We start from the raw sequence: 15,909 nt of genomic DNA, 5'->3' as shown, positions 1-15,909 counted from the left end.
CTTAGGATAAATGTATTAACAAACAGGTCGAGTATGCACACAGCCCCGAAAACATAACAAGGAATGGGGCTAGAAACTCACCTGGATCCTTTTTGCGTTCTGTATTAACTGTATTCCCCTTCTTTAATGGAGCCCGACTAACTGTTAACATATATATGTGTTAATTTATCATATTACTGACTAACATAGTTAACCAAGTAATTGAATTAAGTTAAATAAGCTAACGAGGTTAACTAAGCTTGCTTGATAAGCTAGCTCGTTACTTAAGTCTTAATGATCTAGCGGGGTCTCCTTATTTAACGAAGATTGTTAAATTAACTTAACCGAGCTAACGGAGTTAACTACGTTAAGTAGATAACGAATCATGTTAATCAGATCCATCCAACTTTCTATCCAAGTTAACCATACTTAACTAGATTTAACGAGATGATTATTAAACCTTTATTATTTATTTATATTTTGTTTTATAAATTTTAACGGGTTTAACTATGTCTTTTCAATTTACAAACTATAGCGGGTTTAGGGTGTTCAGTGTTCGGGTCTTGGGTTCGGATCCAACTGTTCGCCAATGGGCTGCTCCTGATCGCTTTATTTGGGCTCATTTGGGTTTATGGGTTTGTGATCAGGCTTGGGCTAGATCTTGGGCCTGTTGAATAAGAACATAAAGTCCAACCCACCCTTATCTTCACCATCAGGTCGTCCCTACTCCTTCATTCTTTTATTTTTCTTTTCTTTTTCCTCACAACAGATCCAAGTAAACGAGATCGAGTCCATGGTTTGAATCAATGTAATCGAATCTATGGGCATGGTGATCGGGTTCCATTGTAAACGAATTCATCATGTAATCGAGTCCTATGTATACGACCATTGATGTAAGCGAACATAATGTAATCGAACTCATTGATTGTAATCGGATCTGTAATCGAGTAGCCACTGTAATCGAGCTATTGTGTGCGAGTGTATATACAGGTATAGTGTAATCGATGCCCATTGTAACCGAATATGGGTGTAGCGATAGAGGTGTAATCGAGTCTCAACTGTAATCGATTATGTATATACATATTGTAATCGGGTTAGGTGAAGGCTCAATTGTAATCGAGTCTCCAATATGACCGATTACAATGTAATCGAAGGTTTGTAATCGGCTGTAATGTAATCGATTTGTACAGGGGATTGTTCCATGTTGTAATCGATTATTGAGTAAGCGATTTACACCATTGTAATCGATCTCGGATTGTGTTCGAGTTTGGAAGGTAATCGGATTTTGGGATTGTGAGTGAGTACGAGTACAGTTGTATGCGATTGTATATATATATATATGTATATATATATTCTAAGTCTTTGTATGCGAATTATATGTATCTATATTGTAAACGAACGAGTGTAAGCGGGTTTGGGTTTTCTTTGTATGCGAACAAGGTGTAATTGAACAACCGGGTGTCTCTTGGTTTAAATTGGGCAGATGGGTTTTGGGACAATTGGGTCTCTACCCACTGTTCGTTTACTATTATTATTATTATTTAACATAATAACCTTTAACATGATGCTATCTAACCTCTTAAGCGCTCTCGTGACCATTTTCGGGTAAGGCTTGACTCGGGAAATCATAAAGTTTGGATCTTTAAGCTTAAAATGTTCAAGACTAGATCTAGGGTTCATTCTAAACGAGCTGTTCATAGTTATGAGTTCGTTAAGTCCCGTTTTATCAACAAGTTTCCAACTTTAATGTTCGTTTATACCCGATCTACTCTCGTTTCAAGTTTCAAGACCCAAGGTTAATAAAAATGTAAACTTTAAAGATCAAGAACGTACCTTTGAACGTTTTTAGGTTACGGTTTAGCTTGGTTATCTTGTATTTAGCTTGTATATCATAGATCTATCAATATTTGGCTTGATTTTGGTCTTGAATTTTGTTTCTCTCTCTTGGTCGTTTATATATAGTAAGGAAGGTGTGTGTGTGTTTGGAGTGTGTCTAGAGATTATGGAAATGATGGAATGAGAGTTAGGGTTTTAGGATGATTTAAGAGAGTATTTATACATCCTAAAGCCCATGGACCTAAACCCATTACCCTTTAACTCGCCTTAATTAATCTAAGTCCATGATCTTTTCTTTATTTGATATTAATTAATTATTAACGCGAAATCACTAAACGTAACTTTCTTTATTTAATATTATAATTGTTCTATTATGCCAAGAAATTTTATTTTAAGCCATAAATAAATAATATATTTAAATATTATTATTTGAAAATCCTGGACGTTACATAGTAAGATGTATTTCCTATACAAAAAAAAATAAAAAAATAAAAACATGTTTCATGCATCTCATTTCTTCATTTCCAAAAATTGAATATTAATATACTCTATTTTTCTTTCTTAAACAATTAACTAAGAAGTGAGACCTGAAACTCTTTAGAGGCTTCAACTTGGACCAGAGACCAAGCCCACGAATTTGGCCCATTTTGAAACATGTAACATACGACACATTTGCAAGAGATTCTTAAGCTGTCCCCTTTATAGTTTATAGTAGAGGTGTACAAAACCATTTTTTTTTAAATTGAACCGGTTTGGACAAAACCAGTTTGACTCAAATTGGTTTGGTTTAGAAACCGATTTAAGAGCAAGAGAGGTCGACTTGGTCCAGCTTTGTTCAGTTCGGTTTAGAACCGGTTTTTCCTTAAACCAGTCCGGTTTTAAAACCGGTTTGGTTATTCAAAAGGGGAACCAGTACCAAAACCGGCGGTCTGGGTGAGACTGGTTTTCTTGTCAAACGTCGGGTCAGTTTGCCATGATGATCGATGTCAAAAGGTCACGGGGAATAAGTGGAAAGTGCTAATCAAGTTTATTGTTTAATAATAATAATAATGTTAGGTTGACAGACGATGTCAATCGATTTGAATATTGATTTGTTTGTAAAATAGTTAGATAAAACAGTGACACACTTCAAGTTCAAGTAATGCAATGAACTGACCAAACAAAACACATATCAATTGGGGAATTACATAGACATAATTCATTCATTGTAATGAGCAAATAATTACTAGACACGTTAGTTTGGTTATGATGATTCACAGAACCTAATCCGAAATTGACACAACTGAACGTGGTCTACTAATTACCATTTTGTTAATATAAAACTAGCATATATCAATGATTAATGGTAAACGATTCAATGACGATAAAAACTTATCCTAATTATTAATGAACACAAACCAAATAATTGATGATAAATGTAAATCCAGAAACACAATTGTTTAACCGATTCAAACAAACATAAAGGTTCAGTCAACCCAAAGATTAAGCAACACCAAATCCCAATTCTGGTAACAATCATAAAATATTCAGTTTATATGCAAACCCTATACCTGAAGTGGACACGAGTGATATAGCCTTGCCACTGCATCACGATTGACTCGAGTATGGATATGAAAGATGAAACCATGGATGATTTGGTGATTGAGAGATGTTAAGATGGTGAAGAATTGCTCCCAAATCGTCCAAGGTGGCTAGGGTATGAAGGATAATCGACTTTAGGGTTTTATGGGCTTAAATATGGAAGAAAATCAAGAAAATAAGAATTCCCGTCAGAACCAGTCGTAGCCTACGGTTGGGAACCATAGCTTAGGACCAAGTCGTAGGCTACAACCTTCTCTTACTGCCTTACGGTAACAATTCATCAGCCAGAACTGTAGGCTACGGTCCGGGACCCGTAGCCTACGGTTGCTACAGTACCAGAACATCATTTTCTTCATAAAATCTTCATTCCAACTTCGTTTTTCTTCCCGTTTGCGACCACGTCTTCGTATTTTAACTCTCTATCATATCATACATCATTACTTTTATTTCCACTCCACTCTAAATGCTCCAAATTAGTTTCTTTAATCTCCAATCACCTACAATCATAAAATCAATCAAACTACTCATATTCAATGCATATAAACAATTAACACACACGGAATTAGACATTTAAAACACATTCTTTTACTCACACATCACATGAACCGATCTTAAACCAGTTCTTTGTACACCTCTAGTTTACAGGCTACGTTCTTTTAACCAACAAAGAGTACCAAATAATATATATATATATATATATATATATATTTTAAAAGATACTTTTGATTCATTAATATTATGTCACAAAAGTTTTATATATATTTTCTGGTCCGACAACTTTAGTTACAAATTTTTGGTTCATTGGATTTTTGTAATGAAAATTTTGCATGTATATTTTTTGGTCTCTCAATTTTGGTAATGAAATTTTCTCCATTTTAACTTATAAATTTACTTTTTAACCTACCAACTTTTGTAATCAAACTTTTGCCATATAACTTTTATAGTAACAAAATGAACCGACATCGACCAACTTTTTGTCGTGTATCCGCTTTAACGCGCAAATAGAAGTACTTGATGAAGTATATATTCATTGGTGAATATGAAAAAAACAAAGCAACATGGCTTGATTTTTACCAATTGATACTAACTTAATATGTGTCGACTCACCGTCTTAATACCTGATTTTACTGAAAAAATAAACGTTGTTTTAATACATTATATCTTTGTATCATAATCTATAAGAGTATTTTGGGTGTTTACTAATTTAACTTTTGGGTATAGTATCAATACTGTAATGAAGCTAACAGATATCAATCGCTTCGTGTCGCTTTGATCATAAGCTTTGTTTTTTAATATGTTAATTTTTTTATTCTAAGCTATACAAATGTCGTTGTATTATGTTTTGACATATTATTTGTTTTAACTCATAATATCGATGGTTGATACCAAGCGTTGCACATTAATGCACTACTGTAATGTGAGGGCTGGCAAAGAAAAAGTTTTATTATGTCTAACAGGATGGTAATAAGGCAATTAACATATGTAATAAACATGAGTACGACTCATTTAATTGCTTTATATTCAATGTCTATAACATAGTTATATGTTTTATGTACTAAAAAGGAGAAAATGATGGACTCAGCGAACCTACTAATTTTAATTACGGTATTTAATAAAATATTGAATTACATAGTCTATATGTTATTTAATTGTGTCTTCAACAAATTAGGAATGCTAGCTCTACAATGGATACAAACTTGTTTAAATGACTCTTTGTTGTGGTCAAAATTAATATATTTGAGGGTGTTGCTAAGAGTATCCTATATCCTTCATATTTATTAAACATACCCTTCCTTTAAGTTTTATATTAATACAATTTAAACATTTATGTTTATTCTTTGTCATTTTGTCATTTTATTATCATTATTTATTAAAAAAAGTTTTTTTTTTAATTATTTTAAGAGTTTTTCTTTTCCTTCTTTTTTAATCTTTTTTTAATATTATAAAACATTTTTTTTTGTTTTTTAAATAACAAAAAAATTGTTTATGTAAAAAACGTTTTCTAAAATTAAAAAAGAATATAATTTTTTTTTCTACAAGTGTTTTAATAATTTTAGGGTGTGTTTTCTTTTTAAATCATTTTTAGAGATAGCTTACTTTAAAAAAAACACATTTTTTTTCATCAATACTTGATCAACAAGTTGGTTCTTTTCTAATGTGGCATTAATTTTATGCTTTCGAACTTATCAAAAAATATTTAATGATCTTTTTTTGGGGTGTGAAGCATATGATAAGATAAATATATACAAAACATTTTATCGTTTTTATAATGGCGTTATATCATTATTCTTTAAATAAATTTTATAATGATAATAAAAAATAATAATATTATTATAAAGAACAATAAACACAAAATGAGAAAATAAAACAAATAAAACATAAATTTTATGGTATTTGATTTGATATTTTAAGAAAGACTTGAAATGACTAAAAACATTAGAGAGTACTAATATGTCAAATAAAATTGTTGAAGAAAACGAAAGTTTATGGAAGGATATATGGCAACAAGTACACAATGAGGGTTCAGCCTAGCCCTATATTTGAATCATGTTTGAGCTCCATAAAATCTCTGCCACGTGCAAAGAGCTCGAGTTGCATTTTTTAGTTTCAAACTCTAATCTACGATGGCTCACGACAGAGTTCAAAATTTGTTTACAATAATCAAAGTCAAATTAAGTTAGCAATGTTTCACAATCGTTCATGATTGTTCATTAGTTCACTATGAATATTTCTCTTGACATGATATACTCGTACACGACCTCCATAACGATTATCATTGTGCTTGAGTAAACTTTTACCATGTAACCAATAAAAAGTTGGCATATGTCGTGGTTGAAGAAAAACATTCCCTAATATGGTTGACGTGTACAATATTTCCTAGTAAAATATAGGTAATTACAGGACATGATATTACGTAAACGTTACTATAATCAAGATACAATTATTTGAGCCAAAAATGATCACATTTAGTAAATTAATTACGTACCCTTGAGTTGACCACCATCCCATAAGTATCAAAAACTGGAATAGATCACACATCGTCTCTTATCATAAATAGTAGTGTTATAATAATCAACTGTTTCTACTTTCTACTCAATTTTAGATACATCAACCATATTGACGTGATGAGTTGAAGTCTAAATGTTCACAATTATGAAGTACAAAGAAATTGATTAATTTATTTTTGTATTACTAATGTATTTAATTATATATGTGGTTTTCCTTTTATAGTTGTATTTAGTTAAAGGTGTATAATTATTCTATATTATATTTATAATTTACAGTTAGTTAGGGACATATTGAAGGTGAAAAAGAAGAAGAAAAAAAAAAAGATAACCATCGTCCGGCTAGGTCATACTTTAAAAAAGCTTTGAATGATTCATATTACGTGTCACGGTTGTTTCGAATCTCATGAATAAGTCGATAAAAGGCTAAATACTATATTTACTTAAGAAAACGTATAGAATAATCTTAATACATCATTCAACATAGTAATCATAGTTATCGTAATGTAGAGTCTTTAAATTAACTTCTTCAAACTTGTCACGATGTTTTGTTCCCTGTCATGTCTCTAAGGTGGTAGATCATTTTCTTAAATGATTGATTGCATGATATTATCTTGTACCTTCATGCCTAAGCCATGTTAATTTAATTATTTGGTGAAAAAAACTATCCTATAATTTTTAGTTAATGATCAGCAGATGATATAGCTCATGAATTTACAAAGAAGAATAATACACCGGTTAACAATTAATTAAGTATAAGAAACACAACTCGGCTACAATTTGTGAATAATCATGATTAACACTTGTCGTGAAGATCATGCTAGCTTAACAAGTTTAGTCAATAATCATGATTAACACTTGTCATTTGGCATTCCACTTAACAGAACCAATTAGAGATCATAATTCTTAAAAACGACTTAATTCATATAATTGAAATGACAAGTTGAAAACTAACTTAAAGTTACCTAACTTATTTACGACTCCTCATTTTTCATAATCAAGTCAAAAGGTTTTCCTTTTGATGATGGATTGATATCTAGAACATTAGAACAAGAAATCGGTTGCTTGTAGATAGGAAACTTTAACTAAAATTGTCGGCAATGTTAACAAATAAAGAAGTAGGTACCTATTTGACATATGTGTCATTAGACAAAACTCATGATTGTATCAAAATGATAATACGTATAATCTTATCTATAATCAGTAGTGTTAAATGTAATAAGTGCCGCTATGGTATAAGCAAGCCGAACCGCTGGTCATCTCAAGTCTTGATGAGATCAACTCGCAAAAAACTAGAATCAAGTTTAGGGTAAATGAGTTTGAGCTAATCAAATTAAGACTAAATAGAACTCACTTTAACATACAATCTCAAACACGAGCTCAAGTTAATTTGATTAGGCTAAAATTAATATACACAAAATTTGAAAACAGTCAAACTCAAGTTTGAGCTCTCGTATTTTCAACAAGATGAGTTTGCGTTTAGTCAAACTCACTTGAGCTTGACGGTTCATGTTCATATATCCCTTGTGTCGCATATGTAATATACGTCGTTATTTGTTTAGTTAGACAGGTGAATTTTTCTTGATAAAACATCTTTATCAGTTGATACATAATGTTCATCGAAACTACAACTTTATATTCACTTAATTATCATACACTGTGTATAAGTATGAGTTAACACGTTATCTACTTGGGTAGCTCGACTAGCTATGTCATCAACCCGTTAGCTTCGACAGACTTGATTCTATCCGATGTATACTGAACCAACTAGGCTGGTGGGCTAGCTGTGGCCCAAAGTGTCGACATAATCATTAAATGGCTTGGATGTTTCTAATAATTAATAATAATCAAACTTAAAAACAGTATTTGAACCAAAGGTTTCTTTGACCCCAGTATATGGAAGTGTTATCTAGCTGTGAATTCTTATTTCAATGTAAATGAGTTTAACACACGCACATATATTATATTTGATTATATGTATTACGTTGAACTTTTAACAATCGTTATTCTGTTTTTTTGCTTGCTAGAAGTTTGCATTTGTTGAGTTCTCATTCATTAAAACATATATTTAGCTGTAGAGATCTTCCATCATTCGAAGTCAAAATGTATTTGAGGCGAGACATTTTTATTTTTTTTAGTAAACTTATCATCTCTCGTATCTATGGTTGGTGTGAGGTTTTATTTAAGTACTGTCCGCACAATATATCCATTGTGGAATTGTTGTTAATATAGTTTAATACGTACTTAGATAAATTTAACAATGTCATTACATATTTAAAATAATTCAAGAGGCACAAAAAGAATAGAATATACTATACTAGCTTTTATCCCCCCCTCCCGGTATTACGGGTTTATTATTCGTTTATCATATTTATATATTTTCACTGAATTTTAATTTTATTTATTGTAGGGAGCTAAGACTTAGGATATGATAATCAAAATGTTTCACAAATAAATGAGATGTTATAACATGGTTTAAAGGTTATCTGGGTTTGAAGAGACCCATGACCTGATTATTATTTATTATAAAATTGTTTCTTAGTTATAAGTAATATTTAAAAAATTCAGATATTAATTTTTAGTATATTCATATTTTATAGGATTTTCATATAAAATATTTGATGAGATTATTTTTTAATCTAATAAGATGTAATAGCCCGTTTAAGGGCTATATGAGTTTGATGAGACCCATACCCGTAAATTCGGATCAAACGCATGAGAAACCTTTATTCACAAATAAAGTAATCTGATGGCTTGGAAAAAGTTATAGAAAGATTTCTTTTATATATTTAAGATTTATTCTGATGCTGTAGAAACTGATATAATATTTGACATGATCATGAAAGAGATTATTAACCAACATAAACATAAACATCATCATTCACATATATAGTTGAAAAATTAACAAAACTGATTTCACATAACCTTTTTTTATACCATAAATTTCTAAACTTTCCAGTTTGTCTATTAACCAAGTTATGCACTGATATATACTTACGACGTAACCTATAATGATTGTTTCATGACCGGCTCAATGGTAAAAAAAGAAAATAGAAAAACAGAGCTTGTGATCCCAGTATAGATGACGGTAAGAACAAAATTTTAAAATATTTAAAAGGTTTATTTTTTCACCAAAACATACAAACGTTAATATACGTGATTGTGTGCCTTTAGAAAGGGGTATTCTAGGGGCACCACCCTTTTTGCTATAAAAAACCTATCTATAAGCCCCGTATAAGCTATGTGGGGCGTATATGCCCCCATATATGCTTCGTAGTCCTATACGGGCGTATAAAGGGGTAGAAATATGTGTTATAATATTTCCACATGTTTTGCGCTTACACTCCTAGAAAAAAGAGTGTCATCTGACGGCTGGGATGACCGACTCCCTAGGCAAGTAGGCACCAATAAAACGACTAAATATTATATAAATCATTGTACGAAAACAAATAGAGGTGTGTTTTGAATGTTGTGACATGTCGATGCCGTCTGAACACCATCAACATTGGTATTAGTAACGAACCGAACTAATGTTGTCTGAACAACATCAACATCGGTATCAGTATTATCTGAATCGGGTATTCGTTTTCATGGTTTTCGCTCAATGTATAACATGCGCTGGTATTCCTTTGAACATACACGACTTTATCTTTTGAGTATTCGCTTTCGGTTGCTATATCAAGTGTCAGTATTGCAAGTATCACAGGACTTTATCATTTGTATTGTTATACCGTGTGTTTGTATCGTACCGGTATCATAATAAACTGAATCAAGATTAACCAAATGTTTGCCACATTGTGCATGGATATCCGCTAGATGTAATAATTGAATGTGGTCGTTAAGAGCTATCAAGCAATCCAACATCAGTTGAAACTTTTCAATTGCATATACACAAGCTAGCTACCAATAATAATCAACATAACACCCCCACCCGGTCCCACCCTCACCACCTTTTCCTCTATAAATTCAAAACCTACATCATTCTCGTACTACTACTATATTACCATAAGTAACAACCTTAGCGTTCGAATATGACTCCACAAAGATGCATCACATTCCTCTCTTTGGTCATGGTCCCCATATTTTTCTCTATCTCATGTTCCTCTTTTAGCTACCATGAAGATGCTGGCAACTACGAATCTGGCTTTTCGATAGCGAGTATTTGGTATATGAAAATCTTTAAAGATTCAATGTTTCAAGAGTCGGACGCTTTTGATAGTTTAGATCTCGTTGCTACCAAAACATTCGATGTCGATTCTTTTGGTGCTAAAGGTGATGGCAAAAAAGATGATACAAAGGTACACATACTTATGATTTCCATCTTGGTTCTAAGATTTGCTATATATAGTTTTTCTTAATTCTTACTCATGCATGTGCTCCCATTAAAATAGCAACATTTCATATGATACAAAGGTTAAATCATTTTTGCTAGTGCTTATCAATCATTACACACTAAATTCATGTACATCGATCTAATTATAACATGCATGTACGGCCTTCGAAATAATATAATCATATAAATCGAATTATGTTTAACGATTCTCATATGCCCCTCATTTTCAAGATAAGCACAAATGAGAGTGTATAAAAATCAAAGTTCTTAAGAAATGCATGTATGTATGTGTGCATTGTGTGTACATGTGTGTGTGTGTTTATAGTTCTATGTACATGTATATTGTTAGGCATTCAAGAAAGCATGGGAGGAAGCATGTTCCTCTACGACAGCAGCCGTTTTTCGTGTGGCTAAGAATAAGAAGTACCTTGTAGCCCCAATCAGGTTCGAAGGTCCCTGCAAAGCTTCACTAACCATGCAGGTCAGCCTTAAATTTTCCTCAAAATATTTCTTTAGGGAATATTCTATTTAATTCACTAAGGTTTTAAAAAGTGACCCAAAACGTTATAAGTTTCTGTTTTATTAATTTAGGACATACTTTCATCATAAGAGTTAACCCATGGCAATATGGCATGCGCGCACAACATTATTTCATAATATTTCAATTTTAAAGAAAATAACGTACGTACGTGTCGACTTTTTGCAGATTTCTGGAACAATTTTGGGATCTAAGCAAGAATCGAAATATAAGAAAGATGAAAGACATTGGCTTAGGGTGGATAAAGTTGATAACTTGGTGATCGAAGGAGGTGGAGTCATTGACGGCAACGGGGACTACTGGTGGAAGAAATCCTGCAAAGTCGATGAGAAGCTTGTAAGTAATCAATTATATATCACCTTAATTCCTACATCTAAATATTCCCAGATGGTAATGAATTTATAATAACTGAAACATTTAACATGATACAATATAGATCAATAAAAAGAAAAACCCAATATGGGTGGTTTAAGTAATCAAGGATTCGTGTCAAAATGGTCAAAGCTTCTTGTTAGTTTTTATAAGTTAATCCGCTAATAAGTTCGTTAAGTAGACTTGTCTAAAACCCAAATTATAAAGTAAAATCTTAGTCCTTAACATTATATACAAATTTAAAGAAATTGGGCTCAAATATATATTTAGATTTTTATTTACAGTGTCACTAAACAACAATTATCTTGTAGCGTATACATTTATAATGATAAATCAATATTTCGTTACTAACTTACTAATTCACTGTTTTGGTTTTTTCATTTTGTGGTGATAAACAACTGCAGCCATGCACAGATGCCCCAATGGTACGCTGCATATCCATTTCATCATTTGTGTTTATCTTTTTGCTAATTATTAACATTTCCAATAATCATGTTTTAAATCATGAAAAACTAAAAGCAAAACGTTTGACAGGCTTTAACGCTCTACAAGTGCACATCTTTGACGGTGAATAACCTAAAAATTCAAAATGCACAAAGGATGCACATTTCTTTCGACCACTGTGTAGACGTCCAAGCTTCGAATATTGAAGTGACTGCACCCGAAGACAGCCCTAACACCGATGGCATTCATGTCACACACACCCAAAATATCACAATATCCGACTCCGTTATAGGAACAGGTTCTTTCTTTTATGCTATGTTAAAATATGAACATATGATCTTTTATAAACGTAGAGTTATGTGTTCAATCATTAATTGACTGTTTTGGTTACTAATGAAGGGGATGACTGCATTTCAATTGTGAGTGGATCAGTAGGTGTTCAAGCTACCGGTATAACATGTGGACCTGGTCATGGGATTAGGTAGATATATGTCACATATTTTATTTCTAACAGATTGGTGATCATGTCTCATGTATATATCAATTATATATGATCATAACTAATAATATAATGGTTGGTTATTGATATGTAGCATTGGAAGTCTTGGGCAGAAAAAGGCAGAAGCTTATGTTTCAGATGTGACAATTGATGGGGCTACACTTACTAATACAACAAATGGTGTTAGAATCAAGACTTGGCAGGTATAAAGGATTTTAGTTAGACGTTCATATATTGATGTGTCCGTCGTAACTATAACTTTAATATGTCATTGACATGTTGATTTTCGCTATGTTGATTTCAGGGAGGTTCTGGAAACGCAAGCAATATTATTTTTCAAAATATCATCATGAAGAATGTTTCAAACACTATCATCATAGATCAAAATTACTGTGATCAAGATAAAGCATGCAAAGAACAGGTCATATAATTCAACTTTGTCATATTAGTTATAATGTTTTTTTTGGCGCAATTCACATAATGTTTGTCATTACATTTCGTGTCAAGGTTCGGTTGTTTTAACAGAAGAAATGATTTACAGGATGACGCTGTTGAAATAATAGATGTGACTTACAACAATATTACTGGAACTAGTGCTGATGATGAAGCAATAATTTTCGATTGCAGCAAAAAACATCCATGTCAAGGGATTGTGTTGAAAGAGATAAATCTTACCCAAGTCGACGGTAATGATGCTAAGGCTGTTTGCAACAATGTCGACGTGACTTACAGCAAAACCGTTATCCCAAGGTGCCCGAAAAATGATGACCTATATCAACTACTATTTGGGACTATAGCTGTTGATTAAATAGTTGTGTTTGCTACAAGAATGTGATAGGTATTAGTACGTGTGTAATACTTTGCAATAACAATTACACTTGGTATGAAATAATTTAAAACCATATATTATTATGGTAAAGTGTATTTGATTACTAGAAAGAAGGATGTATACAGGAGGAGACAGTTTGTATAATGCCTACTAGTTGAGGCAAAAATGTATGTTACATGTACAAAACCCAATAAATATTGATTATTGAATATTCAAAGTCTTTAAGAAAAACTATTTTATCAATGGTTGTTTGGGTCATTTAATTGAAACTAAAGATATGATGATATTTTAATTGAATAATCTTTCAGTATATAGTAACTAGTAAGTACTAAGTAGGCTTCAAAGTATCAAATGGTGTGTATCTTGTTTACATTATTTGAACACAGAAATTGTAATCCAAGGGCATACGAATATTGTAAACATATAGATTTGGACAGGTTCTGTTCAACAGTCAAGTCAGGTCATTTTGAACTAAGCTCAATTACGAATTGAGCCGAGCTGACTTGTTTACAACAAAATTGATTATGAGCTAGCTGTTTTCGAGTGTGAGAAATTCCAAGCAGTCGATTAAAACGAGCGATTGATGAAATCAGGACACCAATATTCACACTAAAACACATGAACAATAAGCAATGGTTCGAATACTAGGCCACGAAATTAATGAAGTCATGAAAAAGAAACTATGCCACCCTTCACCAAATCAGCTATGCTGTAAAATGAGGGTTGAGAAACAGAACAAAAATTAGGATATAAAATGTTAAAACTTCAGCTAAACTTAAATAAATCGAACCGAGCTGACAGAGTCAGCTCAAACTTGATTCATCTATAAACTGAGTTGATACGAGTTGACTCATTACAACTGAGTTGACTTCGAACTAGTTATTTTTAAGATGCCGACGAGATTGGAACTATTTGAACAATATGAACTTCAATTACAACATATATGTGAACGGACTAGAGGTGCACATTGAACTAGTTTTACATATGAAGAAACACATATCTAATCCTGATTAAATTAGATCTATATTTCCACCGGATATGGATTAACGGATAAACCAGGCTAAAATGAGTAGAATCAAACTAGATCCGGATTTGATCCTGTAAAACAAAACCACCTTGAGCTCCGGCATGAGAACAAATATTGTTCTTATGGAGAGAGAAAATACCAAGTGTGTATATACTCATGATAATAAGTTTGATATTTATAGACAGTGGTGAGGGAAAGTGATTGATGGAGTTGTCACTATCTGAAAGATGTTCCATTCTAATAGGAGGTGATAGCTAGTCATGTGCATGGGCGTAACATAATGTCCAGTTGGCTTCTCCTAATTGGTTGTGCTATCATGTGCTCTCCATAAGGAGGTAAATGTCGTTATCAGGAAATATTCCCACCAATCTTCTAGAAGGGAGTTAGTTGTAACTACCTTTCTTTCATGTTGATAATCAAAGAGCAATTCAATTGATATAATAAAGAACAAGAGATGATTGATGAACAAACGTGAATTGTGATTATGAATAATAATAAAAAACTGATTACAATTGTATTGACATCGTCCCTATTTATAGACTAAATAATTACATATTAACCATACTAATTACAATAATTACAATAAGACCCCTATACTTATATAAATATTAATAAGTTTAGTTTATATACTAATACTTCCCCTTAAACTAAACTTAGTTTAGGTGAGGTTTTCGTTTCTTCAAGATCCGGTTGCTAACACAGTAGCGTTGGTTCGTCATCTTCATCCCGGATCAAGTTTGTCTCCTCCTTTCTTTTCCAATTTGGACATTCATGCCTGAAATGACCACGTTCATTACACTTAAAACATTTTATGTGATCCGTGTCCTGTTGGGCTTGATTTCCATGTTTATTCTTCCAAGTCTTCCCATACTTGCCTTGACCATGTTCTTTGTTTTCTTGCTTTGAACTTTCATGACCGCAATGTTCATACTTTTGTTTCTTTACTTTCTCTTTTCCTTCTTCTTTAGTGAACAGAAGTCTGTCATGCATGTCTACCTCCTTGTTTTTCTTCTTGGTGCGTTCCTCGAAAGCCTTTAACCTTCCAACGGCTTCTTGGAATGGCATTGCACCAAGATCCACAAACTGCTCGATCGCAGCAACAATCTGTATGAATTTTCTGGCACAGAACTGAGTAGCTTTTGGACCAGTTTCTTGTCATTCATAGTATGCCCAAGATTGCTCACTTGTGATGCAATCTCACTTATTTTCCCGACATACACATCAAGCGACTCGTCAACACCCATTTTTAGAGACTCAAAATCTGACTCGAGTGTTTCTAAACGCGCTTCTTTAACTATGTCAACTCCAACATGTCGAACCTTTAATACGTCCCAAATTTCTTTGGCCGAAGTAAAATTAGCAATTTGCAATACCATGTTTTCTGGAATCGCTTGGAATAGTAATGAATTGCAGTATTATCTTTTTTCTCATCAATTTCGCTGCCTTCTTTTGGTTCGATGGCTTCC

General features: G+C 32.5%; 1 protein-coding gene across 1 annotated transcript; it reads left to right on the top strand.

Annotated features, from left to right (window-relative positions):
• Nucleotides 1-10,414: 10,414 nt before the first annotated feature.
• On the top strand, nt 10,415-13,536 carry LOC143600984 (polygalacturonase-like). Its single transcript, XM_077078513.1, has 9 exons — nt 10,415-10,699; nt 11,084-11,215; nt 11,441-11,608; nt 12,049-12,069; nt 12,179-12,386; nt 12,488-12,569; nt 12,682-12,790; nt 12,892-13,008; nt 13,129-13,536. Exons 1-9 carry the CDS (start codon nt 10,433-10,435, stop codon nt 13,393-13,395), a joined length of 1,371 nt encoding a protein of 456 aa, XP_076934628.1. The 5' UTR covers nt 10,415-10,432; the 3' UTR covers nt 13,396-13,536.
• Nucleotides 13,537-15,909: the final 2,373 nt, after the last annotated feature.

The sequence above is a fragment of the Bidens hawaiensis genome, unplaced genomic scaffold (genome assembly GCF_021521415.1).
Source record: "Bidens hawaiensis isolate Kalapana, Puna unplaced genomic scaffold, B.hawaiensis_p1.1 tig00055184_1, whole genome shotgun sequence".
In the NCBI taxonomy this organism is placed as follows: domain Eukaryota; kingdom Viridiplantae; phylum Streptophyta; class Magnoliopsida; order Asterales; family Asteraceae; genus Bidens; species Bidens hawaiensis.
Note: the sequence above shows the minus strand (reverse complement) of the source record. Positions and strands in the feature narration are given on the sequence as shown.

Excerpts from the sequence above, each read along its gene's own strand:
- LOC143600984 (XM_077078513.1), top strand. The coding sequence starts at position 10,433 with ATGACTCCACAAAGATGCATCACATTCCTCTCTTTGGTCATGGTCCCC. Across the intron at positions 11,216-11,440 it reads AAGCTTCACTAACCATGCAG|ATTTCTGGAACAATTTTGGG; the intron begins GTCAGCCTTAAA and ends GACTTTTTGCAG. Across the intron at positions 12,791-12,891 it reads TTAGAATCAAGACTTGGCAG|GGAGGTTCTGGAAACGCAAG; the intron begins GTATAAAGGATT and ends TGTTGATTTCAG.